Raw genomic sequence first — 18,835 nt, forward strand, 5'->3', positions numbered from 1 at the left:
TCCCCATGTGGGCCCCTGTAAATTTGGCTGGCCAAAGACAGATTAACAAGAGAAAAAAAAAACCCACATAAGTTTATTAGGATGTGCAGCACATACTCTCGGAAGTACCACAGATGAGTGACTCAAAGGGGTGGTTAGAACTTGAATTTATATATCGTCCTAGGCTAAAACAAGGAAAGGGTTTGAGGCTTTTAGCCAGGGAGGCAAGTTTTGGGAAGGTAACCAGAAGCATGGTAACCAAAGTTGTTTAGTAAGGTTCTATAGTCAGACCTGTCAGGAGAGGAAAGCTCTCTACAAATGGAAGTATGTTTTTAAATGTGAATTTCCTTTACAAAAGGAAAAAGTGTGCCCTGTTTTAAGAGCTTTTCCTGCTTCTGTTGTTACTCTGTGGCCTTTGGCTCAAGATAATCTGTAGACCAAAGAGGCATTTTGGGGGGTGGCACATTCTCATACCCCCTCAGCTGCTCTCTTTGCCCTACCTACACTGGACTTGCTATTTTGTGAACTGTCCAAGTGGGTACCTACTTCAGGACCTTTGTATTTGCTCCTCCCCCAGATTCATTACTCATTAATATTTTTTTTTTTTAAATTTTTTATTTTTGGGACAGAGAGAGACAGAGCATGAACGGGGGAGGGGCAGAGAGAGAGGGAGACACAGAATCGGAAACAGGCTCCAGGCTCTGAGCCATCAGCCCAGAGCCTGACGCGGGGCTCGAACTCCCGGACCGCGAGATCGTGACCTGGCTGAAGTCGGACGCTTAACCGACTGCGCCACCCAGGCGCCCCATCATTAATATTTTTTTTAGTTTCAACTCAGATATCATCTCCTGTCACTGGCTACTTAATGTGCTTTTCTTCACAGCACTTATAACTATATAAAAATTCCTTATCTCAGGGCCCCTGGGCAGCTCAGTCGGTTAAGCCTCCGACTTCGGCTCAGGTCATGATCTCACTGCTGGTGAGTTAGAGCCCCGTGTCAGGCTCTGTGCTTATAGCTCAGAGCCTGGAGCCTGCTTTGGATTCTGTGTCTCAGTCTCTCTCTGCCCCTCTCCCACTCTCTCTCTCTCTCTCTCCTTTCTCTCTCTCTCAAAAATAAATAAACATTAAATAATTTAAAAATTACTTATCTGAAAATGGCTGAGATGACCATGGGGTTTATTTATCCATTCCAGTGATATTGGTGGCCACCTGGAACAGGTGAGTGTGTGCATAGGTGGGGCAGACAGGGCATTCCACATTTATTGTCCCCCGAGGAGTATGCAGCTAGAGGAGAATCCAGGTAAGAAGATAACTTTGGAAGCATCACACTAGAAAGTTCCTGCACCTAGACTTTCATGACCTCTCCTGCAGGCAAACTTGACCTCCATGTACATGGAGAATCTTTATTGCTCATCAGTCTAAGACCACCAAGTGCAAACCTGCAAGTGGCTCAAAATCAGGTTTACTGACCCATTGCAATGAAGTAACTGCAGGCGGTAAGACCGTGGGGCAATTTCAAGAACACAGGAAAAGCCAGAGTTTATGGGGTTTAGGGGAAAGGGGTCAAGGTGAAACTCTAATGAAGCAGTGTTCCCACAGGCTCAGAGCAATGCAGGGCTGCGTGCAAGGTGGGCCCAGGCACAATTTCTTTGGGAACTCCCGTGTTAAGCAGGTGTGGGTAGCTGTGTCCAGGAACCCCTTAAGTGAGGCACACACCTAGGTGGAGTGGAGGAGGCGGCGTCTCTGTCACAATGACCCGGATCCTCGGCTAGAGTGGGGTGTTTCCTTCTTCCTGACGGTAAAGGGCAAAGTGAGGGCCTGTGATTTAGGGAATATAATTTCTCTGAGTAAGCAGCGGTGGTCCGTCAGAGGGGTCATTGTAACCCTTCAGGGCTGCAGTGCCCCTGGGGAGTGCTGTCTCCTGCTCATCAACCAGCCTGTCATCTCAGTCGGAGGGTCACAGGAAGGCTGGCACTTTCTCAGTATTAACAAAGTTTTACATTCTTAGCTGGTGTTATCAGAGCCACTTCGCCCCCGGTTCAGGAGACTGAGCCCACCAGGCGTTGGCGACTGCATTTCTAGCATGTACCCGGTTTTCCTTCCCGTTTATCAGGCCTTGGCCGCACCCCAACACCCAGGGAACTCCGGGCTGGGGTAGCCGGTAACTCTGACTGGGCGAGGGACGCCGGCCCCAGAAATCTGCAAAGCTGCGATGGCAGAGTCCCCCTCATGACCCTGGGGGGCAGAGAGAGAAAAGCAGGACAGAGGTTCCGACTCCCGAGTCCTCCTGCTCCTTCACTCGCGTCCCCCCAAACTGGGCTTGGCTATCTTGGGGACAGACCCCCGCTATTGGTTGGCCTGGGCAGGTCACTTCATCTTCCACACCTACAAAAAGGCACGCCCCTGCCAACGTCCAAGGACTTAAAGCCTTTGCCCGCTGCCCTGCCCTACCTCTCCCGAGGCCCCGTCCCCGGAGACCGCCCCCCGTCTCTCGGAGGCCCCGCCCCCGAAGACCGGCCCTTCCCCCCTGCGGCCCCGCCCCTCTTCTCAGGAGTTCCCGCCCCGACGCAGCGCGCAGGCGCGGCCCGTGCCAGCCCTACGGCGCCGCAGTGACGGGCGCCAGAGCCGCCGCAGCATCCTCGGTGTTGGCGTTGTCTTCCCTGCTCTGCCTCTCGTCTTCCTCCTCCTCTGACCGCGCGATGGCGAAGCCGCTGACTGACAGCGAGAAGCGGAAGCAAATCAGTGTGCGCGGCATTGCGGGGCTGGGAGACGTGGCCGAGGTGCGGAAGAGCTTCAATCGGCACCTGCACTTCACACTGGTCAAGGACCGCAATGTGGCCACGCCCCGCGACTACTTCTTCGCGCTGGCTCACACGGTGCGCGACCACCTGGTGGGCCGCTGGATCCGCACGCAGCAGCACTACTACGAGCGCGACCCCAAGGTGAGGCGGCCCGAGGGAGGCCGGGGTCGCCTGCCCAGGGTCACTGCGCTCGTCCTGCCGTGCCTGCTGCCCCACCCCGGAAAAGGGCAGCCCTTGTGCCGGGCCTCTCGAGACACGGGCCCCTGGGAAGAGACAGCAGAGCGATGCACCTCTCCCAGAAAGACGCACGTAGGGCCTGTGTTGGCGGAGTGTCTTTAAATTGAGCACGGCCACCCTCTGTGTGCACCCGCAGCCCATCGGTGGTCCACGCCGGTGAGAATAGCTTTGGCTGGGGTCACGTCTCCCCCACCGCCTTCCCTGGGGCGGTTAGCCAGCTTTACACAGACCTGGCCCAGTACTTACCACCCTACCACCCCGGGCGCAAAGCGGATCCGGGTTGTCCTCTACGGCAGACAGTGTAGGGTATTGTCTACACTCGGGGCCCCGGGGCGCCTAGCCTCCTCTTCCTCTGTTTAGGCCCCAGTCCACAGTCCTTTTGCGCAAGGAGCTCGGTCTTGCAGGGGTCTCCTGTTCCCCGGCGTCTCCTGAGCCCTGGAGTCCTGGCGGAATTTTCCAGCCTGTTTCTAGCCGTGTGCTTCTGTGATGGCTGCAGAGTCGGTGCTTCCTCCTCCCCTGACTCCGCCCCCCACCTTTTGGGGATTTTTTTTGCAGCAGAGTGTGAGAGAAAAGGAGACTGGAACCGGGCCTGGGCGGTTTTGTGTTGGAAGGGGGTGAGCTCAGTCATCTGCAGGGGATTGTGGGCTTTTTTTTTGGCTAGGCATTGATCGGAAGAAAATCATTGAGGATGCCTGCTAAAGCAGGGGTCAGGAGCTCAGAAGAAGCCCTCAAAGAAGTCTCTGTCTTTGGGGTTTCCACACCTCTCTTGAAGAACATTGTTGGGTTAAAGTTCATGGAGATTAAGTAATCACGGAGGTTGTTACTTTTCATATTTTGCAGAAATTTATGTTTATGGCAGAAAAATACTAAATACACACAAAAAAAGTCACTGATGTGACTCCATTACTCTCAACCATATTAAAATGAAGGTGTATGTCCTTTCAGATCATTTTCTATTCTTAAATATAGGTACACATTTTAAAAAGTATATTGCGTATACAACTTTGTGATTTTTCTGTTTCATTCATTGACATTTGTAACTTTTTCAACAGCTTTCCAAGTTAGTAAGTATCATTGGTAGTTGGATAGGCCTGTCATAGTCTTGGCCATCCACCTGCTGCCAGTTTGTTTGGGTGTTTTCACTTGCTCTTGACCACAGAGAATTTTGTCCTTTCTACTATACTAAGGTAGAATGACTCCTGAAGAAAGGATACACTTGCAGGCCTGAAGCCAGTTTGCAAAGATTTGTTTTGCAGTATCCATATAGGCACTGTATAGTTGCTTTGTTGATATTATTTTAGAGTATTTTCATGAGGCATTAAAAAATGTTTAATAGTTGTTAAGAGTGAGATCATTGCTTTTCCATACTTACTGTGGAGCACTCTTTTTTCTAAAACAGAGATGGTAACAAGGACAGAGTTGTTAGAATACCAGCGAGGCTTCTTCACATTTAGTATGCAAGACAACATAGAAGTGGCACCAAGTGGCTAAAACAGGTTTTTAGAACAAGGGCTTAGGATGTCTTTGCCAGGGAAACTGGCCAAGAGGCTGTGGCTCCCCCAGAATTCCCTGCTGATGGCAGAGCTCTGATTTGCAACATCGGTGTTGTTGTCAGTGTAAGTGGACGACAAGGGTACAGCTTTGCATGCACATTCAAGGACATTTCTCTGGACCAGAACACACCTCAACACCTTGGGATTCCTCTTAGAGTGTTTATGTATAATTAGATCCTGAAAAGAACAGTGATGGGCTCAGGGATTATGGAAATGACCTTTCCTGAACAGAATTAATACCTCTAACAAAACTGGTTTCCTGATCGCCATTGAAAGGTCTGAGTTTTGATTGCCTGCTGTGGTGGCTACAGGCGGAAAATTTTCTGTCTAGAGAAAATTTCTTTACAAACCACACAGCCTGTAAGTGGAAAGTTGTTTGCCTGTTCTGGGTAGGAAGGCCATTTTAAAATGGAAAATTGGAATTTAAGTGTTTCAGTCTGGCTAATTCATGTTGAAAAATAAGCTTCTCTCCTTTTTCTGCAGAAGTGTTATTTTGCTTGTAATGGACCAGAAATAAGCCCCACAAGGGTCCGAGCCTGACAGGAGGTAGGCTCCCGATAAAAATCCTGCAGACCTTCACCCCAGCTTGGGGATGACCTCAGGAATTTGTCCCACTGCATTCTGACTGGGGGAGCCAGATGATCTATATTTAATACATTAGCGTGCTTTTACTTGACTTTTTGTCTTTCAAACAATTATGGAAGTTCGTATGATTATTGGAAGAAAAATTGGAAAACAGAAAAGCCAGAAGGAAAAAATTAACTGTAATCGCAACACCTAGTAAAAACATGATAAATGCTATAAACATTTGTGTTCTACATCTTTTTTTCTACCTTGGTAGAAACGCTGTTTTTATTACAAAAATAGTATCATGCTGTACCTCTTGTTTCAGAACCCTTTTTGGCCTTCTGTTTTTGGTAATAGCAGAAACAAATGAAACGCAAATGCTCAGGGAAAGATTTTTCAGGCAACTGGCCTGGCAAATCAAGTAAAAAAAAAAAAAACAAAAACAAAAAAACCTAAAATTGAGAGGTTGGTGTTTGGCAGGAGATAGCACTTAGTTCTAAAGATGGTTCAAGGATTCTCTGAAGTGATGGCAAGGTGAGGAGTCTGGGATAAAACTCCAGAGCTGGAACTCCACTCTGAATTCAGGAATAGAAAAGAGATGGATGGAAAGAAAAAAAAAAAAAGAGAGAGAGAAGAGATGGATGGTGAGGGATGGCTCATATGAGTCCAAGCTCCTTTTAGTCCTAGCTTTACTATGCAGTTTATAAGACCTTGGACTTGGTTGGATTTCTTAACCTTTCTTGGCCTCAGTATTTTCATCTTAAAAATGACAGGGGTGGAGGGAGGTAGTTCATTTCTGAGGTTCTTTGCCATTCTAAAAAGTTGTGGCTTTGTGTTTGCTTATAAAATGTTTCCATTTTATGCTGACATTCCATCTCTATCCAAAAAGAATTGAAGAATGCCTAAGCAAGGCATGACACAGAAGGTTCAGATTAATTGAAGACCTCAAAGAGAAAGTTGGAGCCAGGGAATAAGAGTAGGGAAACAGGTTGCATTCAAGGACAATGTCAGGACACAAAGTGCAGACATAAGTTCTGGCAACCAGAGCAAATGGCAGCTCATGTCTACTTATGGGAGTCATGGGATCTCTGTGATAACTTCTAGAATGGGCAGGTGTGAGATATCTTCTGTGGGACTTTAAAGTGGATAATACACAATGTGGACAGCTGGCCTACTGCATCCCTATAATGGATGGGATAGTCTGTTTATTATGGCTCTTTCCTGTAAACTCATGGCATAGCCACAATAGTAGATTAAGGAAAATAATAGTGCACCACTACCACCATGGGGCCCAAACTGCAGTCTTAAATATTTCAAATAAGATAATCATAATGAATACAATTAATCTTACTGTTTGGCTGGACCCTGGAGTTAAAGGAAGAAGATCTAGAGCAGTGTTTTTGCAGCCTTGTCTGCCCATAGCCCCGACTTACAAGATTTTGTTTTAATTAGTGGTGAGACCAGCCACCGGAGTCTTTTTTTTTTTTTTTTTTTTTAAAACCTTCCCCCTTAAATCCTCTCGGCAGCTTCTTTTTTTTTTTTTTTTTTTTTTTTAATTTTTTTTTTTTTCAACGTTTATTTATTTTTGGGACAGAGAGAGACAGAGCATGAACAGGGGAGGGGCAGAGAGAGAGGGAGACACAGAATCGGAAACACGCTCCAGGCTCTGAGCCATCAGCCCAGAGCCTGACGCGGGGCTCGAACTCACGGACCGTGAGATCGTGACCTGGCTGAAGTCGGACGCTTAACCGACTACGCCACCCAGGCGCCCCCACCGGAGTCTTTTTAACACACTGAGTTTTGATATGTTTCCACTTGTCTTGTGAAGTTGACCTTGTATCCCATGGGCAAGCTTCCCTGACACCAGATAGCTCAATTATTTTCCCTGGCTAGAAGCTTGACAAGGGACAGATGTTTTGTGTTGCTGATTAACCTGACAGCTCCACAAGTGGAAGGTAAGGTTAAACCATCACTTTATGAGATTAAGGAGCCTCTCAGAGTGTGAGCCATGGTTTTTCAAAGTAGACAGTTTGGCCTCTCAAGGGCTGTGATGGTTTATTTACTGCATCAACTTGGCTGGGCCACAGTGCCCAGATATTTGATCAAATACTATTCTAGATGTTTCTGTGAAGGTGTTTTTTAGACGAGATTAACATTTAAATTAGTGGACTTTGAGTGAAGCAGATCACCCTCCACAATGTGGGTGGGCCTCCAGTCAGTTAAGACCTTAATAGAACAAAGACTGATTACCCCACCCCCCACATCATCCCTCCTCAGTGGGAAGGGATTATGCCAGCAGATTGCTTTGGGACTCCAAATGCAACTCCTCCTTGTATCTCCAGCTTGCCAGCCTGAAAATCCATGAGATTTTAGTCTCAGACCTCCACAACTGTGTGAGCCAGTTCCTTAAAATAAATCTGTATATACATATCCTGTTGATTCTGTTTCTCTGGAGATCTCTAATACCCAGGTGCCATGGAGGCTGCAGGGACCCTTTGTATTTTTATGAAATAATCATAACTGACCTCACATTTGAATCCTAGCCTTTTTTTTTTCTCCCAATGTTTATCTATTTTTGAGAGAGAGATAAAGTGTGAGTGGGTGAGGGGCAGAGAGAGAGGCTGACACAGAATCTGAAGCACAACCTCCAGGCTTCAAGCTATCAGTGCAGAGCCTGATGCAGGACTTGAACTCATGAACTGTGAGATCATGACCTGAGCTGAAGTCGTATGCTTAACTGACTCAACCTCCAGGTGCCCCCCAGCCCTTTTTAAATGAGTTTTTACAAAATTGTATTTTATATGACTTCAGACTTTTAAATATTGCAGGAATAATACAATAAATTCCCATTCTTCATGCAGATTCCCCAAGCATTAAACATTTTAACACATTTGTCCCTTTCTATACATATTAGTACATTTTTCTCTGAACCGTTTGAAAGTAAATTGCAGACTTGATGCTCCTTTACCCTTAAAAATTTGAGTGTGTACTTCCAAAAATCAGGGAGACTCTCTTAGACAAACACTGTGAACAATTAAACCCAGGACATGCACATTGACATGGTGCTGTCACCTGCAGATCTCATATAGCTCTGCCAGTTGCCCGACTAATAAGAAATACAAATAAGAAAATTGAGAGAACTTTATGTCTTTTCGGATTATGCCTAATTTTTCATTAAACAGACCAGAGCTTTAAGCCATTTAGAAACCTGCACATTCTGAGACATGAAACAAGTAATCAACAGACAATAGCTGGCTTGTCTTCTACCTTATACAGAATGGTGTTCTTAGGACATGGTAAAGGGAAGAGGCATGAACACAAAGTTAGCAAGGTAATCAGACCACAGAAGAGTTTGGTTAACTCCTTTGACAGGATCTCTGGGATTAGGAATTATATGTGATTTCAGTTCTAGCTGAGTGTCTTCTTGGCCATGAAACATCATTTAAAATGAAAGGTGAAAGAAGCTCAGGGTGAAAATGCTTACTAGTACCACACTAGTTATAAATATACTTTGACACAGTCCAGGTCACTTAACATAAATTGATTAGGCTCTGGCTTCTCTGGCAGTGATAAGACTTCTGTGATTGGCTCGGGGATGGGAGTGGGGAGACATTTTGTAGAGCTTAACAACATGGAAGGCAGGAGGCAGAGGATTATAAAAAAAGTTATATCATGGAGTGCAAAATAAATTTGTTCCCTGAAGAGCTGAGTGATCTCTGTGATCCCTATAAGTTCTCAAACTCTATTATTTTATTATATTTTACATTTTCCAAATTGACTTTGAGCAAACAGGCCTGTGTTCTAGTCCTAGGTACCAGTACCTAAAGTAAAAAAGGAAATCCGTGATCCACGGAATTTCTGCCAGTTACTCACCAGAAGCCAAATTTCCCTGTCACTTAATTCTAAAAGAACATGCTTGAGTGTGGCTCCATAGGTTGGGAGTATAAGAGATGTGGTAGAAAGTGTTCAGCATCCTTACGGCAAACATATTAGTGGTTTTATAAAGCTGTTGTCGGTGCGACCCTCCAAAAAGCCCCTCAGACACAGCAGAATGGGTGTGAAGCAGGATGGCCAGTGAAGACAAGGAGGAGCCTCAGCTGTCTAGCAGGTGAGAAGGCTGATGCCCCCTAGCAGTCCCCTCACTAGGCTGGCAAGGGCAGGGCTGCCCTGGTGCCTTTGGCGAGGCTGGGGAGCTCACCAGAACTGGCCCTATGTTGGGCCAGTGGTCTCTGTTCCTGTGTCCTGTCCAGGCCAGCTCTGTCTGGCAGGGAGCTGGTAGTCTGTGGGCGCCACTGTGCCTGCTCAGTCACAGCGAGATGGCTGGCACGTTAAAACATAACATAGAATCTGATAGACAGGGGGAGTGTTGCTGCCTTTTCCTGGGCACAGGATGACACGTCACTGGCCAGATCCACCTGTAGAAACAGGTTCTTCTCTTGATGAAAACAGTTGCATCAGTCTGTGTTTTGTTGCCCTGAGTGCTGGAGTTCTTTCTTTCCTTTTCCTGCAGAGTGTTCAGCACTTTCTGTTAAACAAAGACTCTAAATAGCCTTTTTGGAGAGGGAAGAGAAATTGGAGGTCTCTGAAAGTCCAGTTCTGTTCATGAATCTCCATTGTATAAAGAGCAAAATGAGGCTCTACCTGTTGCTTTTAAGCTCCAGCTCCAAAATTCGAGTTCCTTAACTCCTAAGATGTCTTAGGAGAAGACTACTATGTTAACATGTGTATTTGCGTTGGTCATCTTTTCATCTCTTCATTTTGAGGAAGGAGTTTCTTTTGTGCTTTTCTGTGATGCTTTTGGTGTAGACTTTGCATGTAGTAAACCCAATTAAAAAAATTTAAGGCTGCCTCTAAGCCTCTTAACGTGTGTTAACAGTCATATTGCAAGAAGGGACCATACAAGAAAGGTCAGCAGCCCAGTTCACACCCCAGGCCACAGGCCCCCAGAACTGCTGTAGAGGGTTTAAGGGGTCCTTGTTGCTCTCATGCTGAAGGAGGGGAGTGTCAGGTTCTTTGGCCGGAGTTCCTTGATTTGGGAGACCCTGTCCACAGTTGCACAGATGGTGGTGGGAGAGGCCGGGAGTGGGGTGAGAGGGATGGAAAGAGACTGGGCAAAGCCTGGGTTGGCCTTGGGCCTGCAGTAGCAGCAGAGTTTGGGGACACTGAGGAGCTGGCCCTTTGCTGGTGAGCCCCCTGTGCTTTTTCTTGCACCAATCCTGTGCCCTCAGTTGGTTCAGTCCAGAATTGCCATCCTGTTAATTAGGTTCCATCACTCTCCCTGAAAATCTGGCCCAGCAAGGGGACCAACATTGCCTGAGTCCACAGCTAGCCCTGTGTTAAACCCCAAACTAGACATGGTATTTCTCAGAGAGGTGAAAGGATCCAGGCCACCCTGCTGGCCAGGCCAGGAACCAGGATTGGACCCCAGCGTGCATGGTTCAAAAGTGTGTGCATCTCCTTCGGCGGCCCCTCTGGCAAGCCTTCTTCAGTTTAGTTTTACTCTAAACCATCTTAAGGAAACTGAGGAAAACAAATTCAACACATTTGAGGAAACTATAAAAATTCTTGGAACAAATCACACAGCAACAACAGACACAGGCCAGAGTGCAGGGCTCTGGCTGGGTGGGTGTGCAGCAGTGCCTAACCTAGAGCTGACCATGGCCAGTCTTTGGGTGGGTGCTGTCCAAGGGAGCCCTGATGCTGCCACTTCTGCTCCCCTCGTATGCAGAGGTGCATTGGGAGGCTGCCTGGAACTATTAGCAGAATTAAATAAGCTGCTGAGCCCTTGACATCTGTGCTCAACTTGGAAGGAAAATTAAAGACTGGAAGATCTTTTTTTTTTTTTTAAATATCATTTTGTAACCTATTTATTTATTTATTTATGAGAGAGAGCGAGAGAGTGTGTGTGAGTGAGGGAGGGGCAGAGAGGGAGAGAGAGAGAGAGAATACCATGAGGGGCAGAGAGAGAGAGAGAGAGGAATGGAGAGTGTTGAGCCCAAAGCGAGGTTTGCACTCACCCAATGCAGGGCTCAAATTCATGAACTGTGAGATTGTGACCTGAGTCGAAGTCAGATGCTTAACCAGCTGAGCCACCCAGGTGCCCCAAGACTGAAAGATCTTAAGACAAGGTCCAACATTTTATGCCTTACACAAACAAAGATAGTCAAGCTCTTTTCATAGTGCTAGTTAAAAATTAGAAACTTTAGCAGAGATCAAACTACAGCTTTAAAAATACATGGTTCCAGTTAAAGGCAACATGAAAACATTTTGATCATATTCCTAAGTTTCCAACTTGTCATAAAACCTCTCCAGGGAGAACCCCAGAAGTAGGTATGTGGGGGAGAAGTGAGCCTTCTTGTGTACATAGGAAAAGGGCATGATTGTGCTTGGAACCTTCACTCACACTCTTCTCATACAGCTGGATTTTGTTGGGCTCAGTGTGTTCTCAGTGGTTACTAAGCCCTGTGTGGAGGGAGGGGCAGCATAGTGCTATGGAAACCCCATATGACAATAACTCAGTTCAAGTGCAGAGTAAATAGCGTCCAGGAAGAAGCAATGGGCCATGAGCAGTAGTGACAGCAGCTGTACTCAGAGTGGCTGTAGATTCACTCACTGCGCTGCCCTGTTTGTGATTTAAAGGGCATTGGAATCTGGGCAGTAACTGAGAAGCCATACATTCAAATGATTGAAAAAGAAAAGTCTGTCAAAGACTGAACTTGCCATGGATTTTATTAGTATGTATGTATGTTCTTTGTATGTATGTATGCATAGATTTATGTATAGAAAGTTTTCTTCAGTTATATACTGAAAAAAAATGTTTTTATTTTTTTAAGTTTATTTATTTATTTTGAGAGAGAGAGAGAGAGAGTCCTCCAAGCAGTCTCCCAAGATGGGGGGCTCCAACTCACAAACTGTGAGATCATGACCAGACCTGAAGTCTGATGCTTAAATGACTGAGCCACTCAGTCACCCCAAAAATGTTTTTAATGTTTTATTCAGTTTCTTTTCTCAGGGACGCTAATTTTGCTGATGTTAGCTATTCTTTGTCTTCCATATGGATATTTTCCTCTCCAATCCTTTTCATGCTTTTTCCCTGTTTTGTCCGCTTTTCCAGCCAGGTTTTTATTTCCATCTTTCCCTTTGTTTTGCATTCAGTGGTGCCTCCATTTCTGTAGTAGTTTCATCTCTTTTTTATTTTACTTTCCTGTGCCTGGTGCAGTTCTTTTGTTACTTTATTGGTGTTTCTTGATGTCTCCGATTAGTCTGTATTAACAAATTGTATTTGCTCCATGGTAAATGCTAGTGTTCTTTACCCCTTTTGTTTCCTGTTCTTTTTTCCTGTTTTAGATTTCAGGATGTAGATCCTGAGTTCCATCTCCTTGAGTAGAAGGAATTCTTCCTGAACCAGCTGTTTGCAGCTGGATAATGGGGCAAGGGCCTGGTGTGTGCAGCCTGGAGTGAGCAGCTCTTCCTTGGGTCCCAGATTTATGAGTGTGTGCATGTGTCTGTGTGTGTACACACATGTGAGTGTGTGCATGTGAGTGCACATGTGCAAATTAATGAATTGTGTACAGGTGTGATTGCATGTGGGTGAGTGCATGTAAGCGCACACATGTATGGCTGTGCACACAAGTATGTGCATCCGTAGGTGTGCATGTGTGTGTGTTTGCATGCATGCATATGAGTGTAAAGTACTTTATCCTTTCCTCGACTTCAGAAAAGCAGAGACCAGCAGTGAACAATCACCCTGTCCCTACCCTGCAGCTTGGTGGTGAAGATGTACAAGGGTCAGTTTTCCAATTTAGTTCTACCTGTCCTGACTTTCCATCAGTGAGTTTTCGGGAGAAGTGGGCAGAGGCATTTTTGTTCCACCATTTTTACAACTGCAAGTATTCTACTTAATGTACAACATTTATAAAATTTTGTGCATTATTTTTACTATTTTATATTTTTTGGTAACAGCTTTAAGATAAAATTCAAATAGTATGCAATTCACCCATTAAAAGTGCACAATTCATTGGCTTTGGTATAGTCACAGAGTTGGGCCATGGTCACCACAGTCAATTTTAGAACATTTTCATTACTCCAGAAAGAAACCCCACAGCTTTTAGCTGTCACCCACTGTAAACTTCCTATACCCCTCCCTACTTATTAGGGAACCATAAATCTACTCTCTGTTTCTTTAAGTTTGCCTATATTTTATAAATGGAATGATACAATATATGGTCCTTTGTGACTGGCTCCTTTCATCTAGTGTAATGCTTTGTAGGTTCTTGTTTGTTGTAGCATGTATTGGTACTTGATTCCTTTTTATGGCTGAATAATATTCCATGATATAAATATACCACATTTTATTTATTCATTCACCAATTGATGAGCATTTGAGTAGTTTCTGTCCTCTGACATACAAGTTTTTGCATAGACATAGGTTTTGTTTCTTCTGGATACATGCCTTGGAGGAGAACTGCTGGACCACATGCTAATCCCTTTTGACTTTTTGAGGACCTACCAGACTGATTTCCAAAGCCACTGCACCATTTTACAGCCCACCCTTCATACATGGGGTATCTGATTTTTTTCAAATTTTTTCTAACATTTGTTTTCATCTGATAACTTTTTGATTATAGCCATCCTATAGTGGATGTGAATTGATATTTCATTGTGGTTTTGATTTGCATTTCCCTGATGAGGGTGATGTTGGGCATCTTTTCATGCGCCTGTTGGCACTGTGTATTTTCTTTACCAAAATGTCTGTTCAGATCCTTTGCCCAACCACCTTGTCTTTTTTTTTTTTTTTTTAATGTTTATTTATTTTTGAGAGAGAGAAAGAGTGCATGTGGGGGAGGAGCAGAGAGAGAGGGGACACAGAATTGCAAGCAGACTCCAGGCTCTGAGCTGTCAGCACAGAGCCCAATGTGGGGCTCCAACTCACAAACCATGAGATTGTGACCTGAGCTGAAGTTGGAAGCTTAACCGACTGAGCCACCCAGGCCCCCCCTCCCCGCCCAACTTGTCTTTTTATTATTAAGTTGTACGTGTGTTCTACATACAGCTTCTCTCATCAATTATATGATTAACAAATATTCTCTCCTATTCTATGGGTTATCTTTTAATTTTCTTCATGTTATCAAAAGTTTTTAACTTCAGTGAAGTCTAATTTATGTTTTTTTCTTACTTGTGCTTTTGATGTCATACAAAAGAAACCATTGCCTAATCCAAGGTCATGAAGATTTACTTCTGTTTTCTTAAAATTGTATGGTTTTGACTCTTGCATTTAGATCTTTGATGTTCTTTCAATTAATGTTTGTATGTGGTGTGAGGTAGAGGTCCAGCTTTATTCTTTTGTATGTGGATATCCAGTTGTCCCAGCACCATTTGTTAAAGAGATTGTTCTTCTGACTAAATGATCTGGGCATGGTTGTTGAATACCAGTTGACCATAAATTTGAGGGTTGATTTTTGGACCCTATATTTCATTGCTCTGTGTGTCCATACTTCTGCCAGTACCACACAGTCTTGCTGACTATAGTTTTGTAATAAGGTTTGAGATTAGGAAGTGTGAGTCCTCCAACTTTGTCCTTCTTTTTCAAGATTTTTTTGACTTGTCCAGATCCCTCACATTTCCGTCTGATGGATCCACCTAATCCACCTAATGAATTAGTTTGTCAATCTGCAAGGAAGCAGCTGGAATTCTGACAGGGATTGTGTTGAATATGTTGATCCATTTTGGAAATTTTGCCATCTTAACACTGTTAAGCCTTGCAATCCACTGACATGGGATGTCTCTCCATTATCTTAGTTCCTTTGCCTGTATATTTTGCAAATGTGGAACCCCTTTCTTCCTGGCTCACCCTCTATGGCTGTTTTATGGTTCTGAGGAGTAAAATGTGAAGTAATGGTATAAATGCAGCTATAAAAGCCCAGAGAGCAACACTGCTGAAACAGCAAGTGGATGGCCCATGGCCACAGAGTTTTTTCAAAAGGTTTCTAGTCAGCTGCTGTTCAGAAATCTAAACGTAGTATAAAAAAGACACTTTAAGAGAGTCACTGCATGGAACGTGGGTCTCAAAGCCACTCAGGTAGGTCACCCTATGTGGGCATTCCAGTAAAGCCCTGACAAGCCCTCTCTGCAGTCTGTGGAAAGTGAATTCTCTCTCTGCATTCTGCAACAGTAGGGAAATTGATTTTTTTAAATTGTATTTTGAACATTTTAACCTGCAGGAAAGATAAAACCATAGTACAGTCAGTACTTTTCCATGGACTCACATCTGAATCCAAGACACACATTCTCATCATTATGCATGTGTACACACTCATGACACACCCTTTTTCAAGGCTTGGTTTTGTTTTTTTAACTTTTCCTTTAGGAGCAACATTAGATTTGCAGGGGGCCACAAACATAGTGTGGAGTACCATGTAGCCCTCCCTCAGTTTCCCCTAATATTAGTATCTTGCATGACCACAACACAGTTATCAAAGTAAGCTAGCACTGGCTCAGCACTTTCTTCACATTTTTAACCAGTTTTTCCTCTAATATTGTCTGTCCCTGGACCAAATCCAGGGCCCTCTAGTTATTATGTCTCCTTAATCTCCTCCCATTGGCGATGGTGGTTGGTCTTTCCTCATCTTTCACAACATTGGACAATCTGATGAATACTGGCCAGGGAGTTCATAAAACAACCCTTAGTTGGTGCCCATACAAGGTTTTCTCCAAATTAGTGTGGGTTATCGAGCTTAGAAAGAATACCTCAAGCCATGGAGCCCCCTTCTCATCACAGCGCATCATCACAACCCATCACTGGTGATGTTAACCTTGTCACCAGGGGAAGGTGGTGTCAGCAGGTTCTTCCCCTGTGAAGTTACAGGTTCCCTCCCAGACTCACCTCAGCCAACTCACCTTCAAGGGGGAGGGGATTGAGCACCACCTGCTGGAGTGAAGAATATCAGAGAATTTTTTGACATTTGTTAAAATCACATGGTAATGAGTATATACTTTGGGGGAGATATTAGAGGCTGTGCAGATAGTAAAGCTGTGCCAGCTGGCTTCAGAGTTCAGCTGTGGCTGTTGTCTGCAGCAATTACACTGTGCTGTTCTCATGCTGATTTTCTGTTTCGCTCGTTCCATCTGCATGCATTCATTGGAATTTATCTGTGAGGAATATTTCTCCCTTCTTCCCCATTTATTTTTCCAGACCTTACTTTTGATGGCAGGAAGCAGCATTGAGTCCTGTATAAAAGCAAGACTCTGAGGGCCAGATTGTGGCTCTGCCACTGCCACCCAGTGGCCCCACTGGGTGGTTTGTGAGGAGTAAATGGTACCATGCATGGGAAGGGCTTAGAACCCAACTCAGCTCCCAGTGAGTGTGGGTGGTCATCCTCTTTGTTTACATAGAAAGCCACATATTCCAATCCCCCAGAGCCAGCCAATAGGCAGTAGAAACTTTCCTGACTTGTGTCCGTCCGTCCATCCATCCATCCATCCATCCAGTTGTGTTGACTGTGTGGTGTTTACCGAGTACTTAACATGGGTGTTAAAAGCTGTTAATACTTGAAAATATTCCCCCCCCCCCCCCGAGCGTCCCCCCCCCCCACCAAGTTGTTTCATCCTGTGTTAGAGATTTGAAGAGGTCACTTGCTCAAGGGCTCATGGTGGGGAAGAGGCCAAGCTAAGTTCAGAGCTGGCTCTATCCATTCTGGGAGCCTTGTTCCCTACCACTGCCCTGCCCTGCCTCCTCCCATCTCAGGAGGCCTGCTTATATCCAGAAGGGCAATGAGCAGAGTTTTGCTATAGAAGGGTCCCGGGCGTGCTGCCTTTGGAAAGCTGAGTTTGGCCAAGACTCGGCAAAGGGGGGATTGTGGGTAGCCTAAATGAGACCCCTAAGTAGGTGTCTTTACGAATCTGCCCATCACCCTAATCTTCCTCATGTGTCAGGATGGAAAAGAAATCTAAGATTCTTTCTTTTGTCTCCTCAGCGCATCTATTATCTTTCCCTGGAATTCTACATGGGCCGCACACTGCAGAACACAATGGTGAACCTGGGCCTTCAGAATGCTTGTGATGAAGCCATTTATCAGGTACAGTGCTTTGGGGCTGGGCTGGTGGGTAGCCTCTTGCAGCACACTGAGTTTTAATCCAGGCCCCACAGAGGTGAGCATTGATGTTGAGATTTGCTGCCGTCTGGGGCTGGTAGTGACTTACAGCATAGTCTGTCCTACATGGGGGAGAATAGGTTGGTGGGTGACACTCTTTCTCAAGGGGAAAAAGTAAGGATTGGATGGGAAACTAATACATGGGAGTGCAAGCATGGCTTTTCATTGTGGTGCTAAGGTTTCAAGGCTTCTAGGAGCCATTGTACTCCTCACACCCGCCCCAGGGGCAGATTTACCCCAGGGCAGAAGTGCTTGGTATTGTCCATTTCATTCTTGCCTTACTGAACTAGTAACCCACCTCTGGGCCCCTCTCCCACCCCAGGCAACTTTTTGTGCTCATCTTACTCTCTAGGTATAAAATTTCCCCTTCTCCCCAGTCGGAATAAAAACTGTCTTTGCTTAAGGGGTCTTAATGAACACTTATTCACTTGGAGGCTAACTCCGTACACAGTTCATTTGTGGTTTTAGAGCAGAGCTGAAACCTATCCTGTCTGTTTTCTGCTCTCTACCCACCTCCCTGGACACCCATCTTCCTCCTGTACTGGACACTCAGTGTACAATTTGTAGGGTGTGAATATGTAGCACTTCTGCCCTTCTGCACGTACATAGCAGGGTCTTCACCAGAGTCTTCCCTCCCCCAGCACCTTCCACTGCCTTTGCTTTGGTTCAGTTTAGGGTGGGAGGCACTCTGGGGGCCCTGTTGGTAGCAGCATGGTGGGGACCTCACATGGGTCTCAGGCATGGTACAATAAAAATTTGGAAAAAGATTGGACTCCCCAAAATGGAAATTGTATGTTCAAAATTATCTAAGAAGAGACTGGAAGGAAAGATGATGTTGGAGTAGGAGGACCCTAGGCTTGCCTCGTCCCACAAACACAACTAGATAACTATCAAACCACCCTAAGTACTCCAGAAATCGACCTGAAGAATGACACAACAAACTCCACAACTAAAGGGAGAGAAGAGGCCACATCGAAGAAGGTAGGAAGTATGGAGACATAGTTTGGGAAAGAAATGGATCAGATCGTGCCCACTGTGGTGGGGGAGGGAGCCACTGTTGCAGAGAAGGGCAAGAGATAGACTAGCACACAGGGGAGTGCATGGGATAGATAAATCTCCATAGCAGTTGACTTGGAAAGTGAGAGAGGTTCAGTTTCATGACTTCTTGTGACCAGTGGGGCTTAAAGGCTGGAGGGCTTTTGTTTGTTTGTTTTGTTTTTTTAATTGATTTTCTTGAGTGGTGGAGCAAAGAAGAAGGAGAGAGATAATCCCAAGCAGGCTCTTCACTGTCAGTGTAGGGCCCAACATAGAGCCTGACACGGAGCTTGAACTCATGAACTGTGAGATCATGACTTGAGCCAAACCAAGAATAGGATGCTTAACTAACTGAGCCATCCAGGCACCCCTTAAAGGCTGGAATTTTAAAGTTCAACAGGCTTGGCTGGGATAGAACCCAGAGGCATTGGATTGCTCTTGGAGAAAAGGCAGACAAATACCTTTAGATATACTGTGTGGACACAACAATCTGGAGAGGACCTGGAACACACAG

The 18,835-nt window shown here is 45.3% G+C and overlaps 1 protein-coding gene across 2 annotated transcripts in view; it reads left to right on the forward strand.

Annotated features, from left to right (window-relative positions):
- The first annotated feature begins 2,545 nt into the window (after positions 1–2,545).
- Positions 2,546–18,835, forward strand: part of PYGB (glycogen phosphorylase B) — a 60,225-nt gene continuing 43,935 nt past the window's right edge. Inside the window, exons 1-2 of one of the 2 annotated variants that reach the window (XM_047852014.1) lie at positions 2,546–2,921; positions 17,110–17,211. In XM_047852014.1, coding sequence (XP_047707970.1) covers positions 2,679–2,921; positions 17,110–17,211 — 345 coding nt within the window. In that variant the 5' untranslated portion in view covers positions 2,546–2,678. The remainder of the gene's footprint in view (positions 2,922–17,109; positions 17,212–18,835) is intronic. The other variant, XM_047852013.1, reaches the window with a different exon arrangement.

This window comes from Prionailurus viverrinus, chromosome A3, assembly GCF_022837055.1.
Source record: "Prionailurus viverrinus isolate Anna chromosome A3, UM_Priviv_1.0, whole genome shotgun sequence".
Taxonomy (NCBI): domain Eukaryota; kingdom Metazoa; phylum Chordata; class Mammalia; order Carnivora; family Felidae; genus Prionailurus; species Prionailurus viverrinus.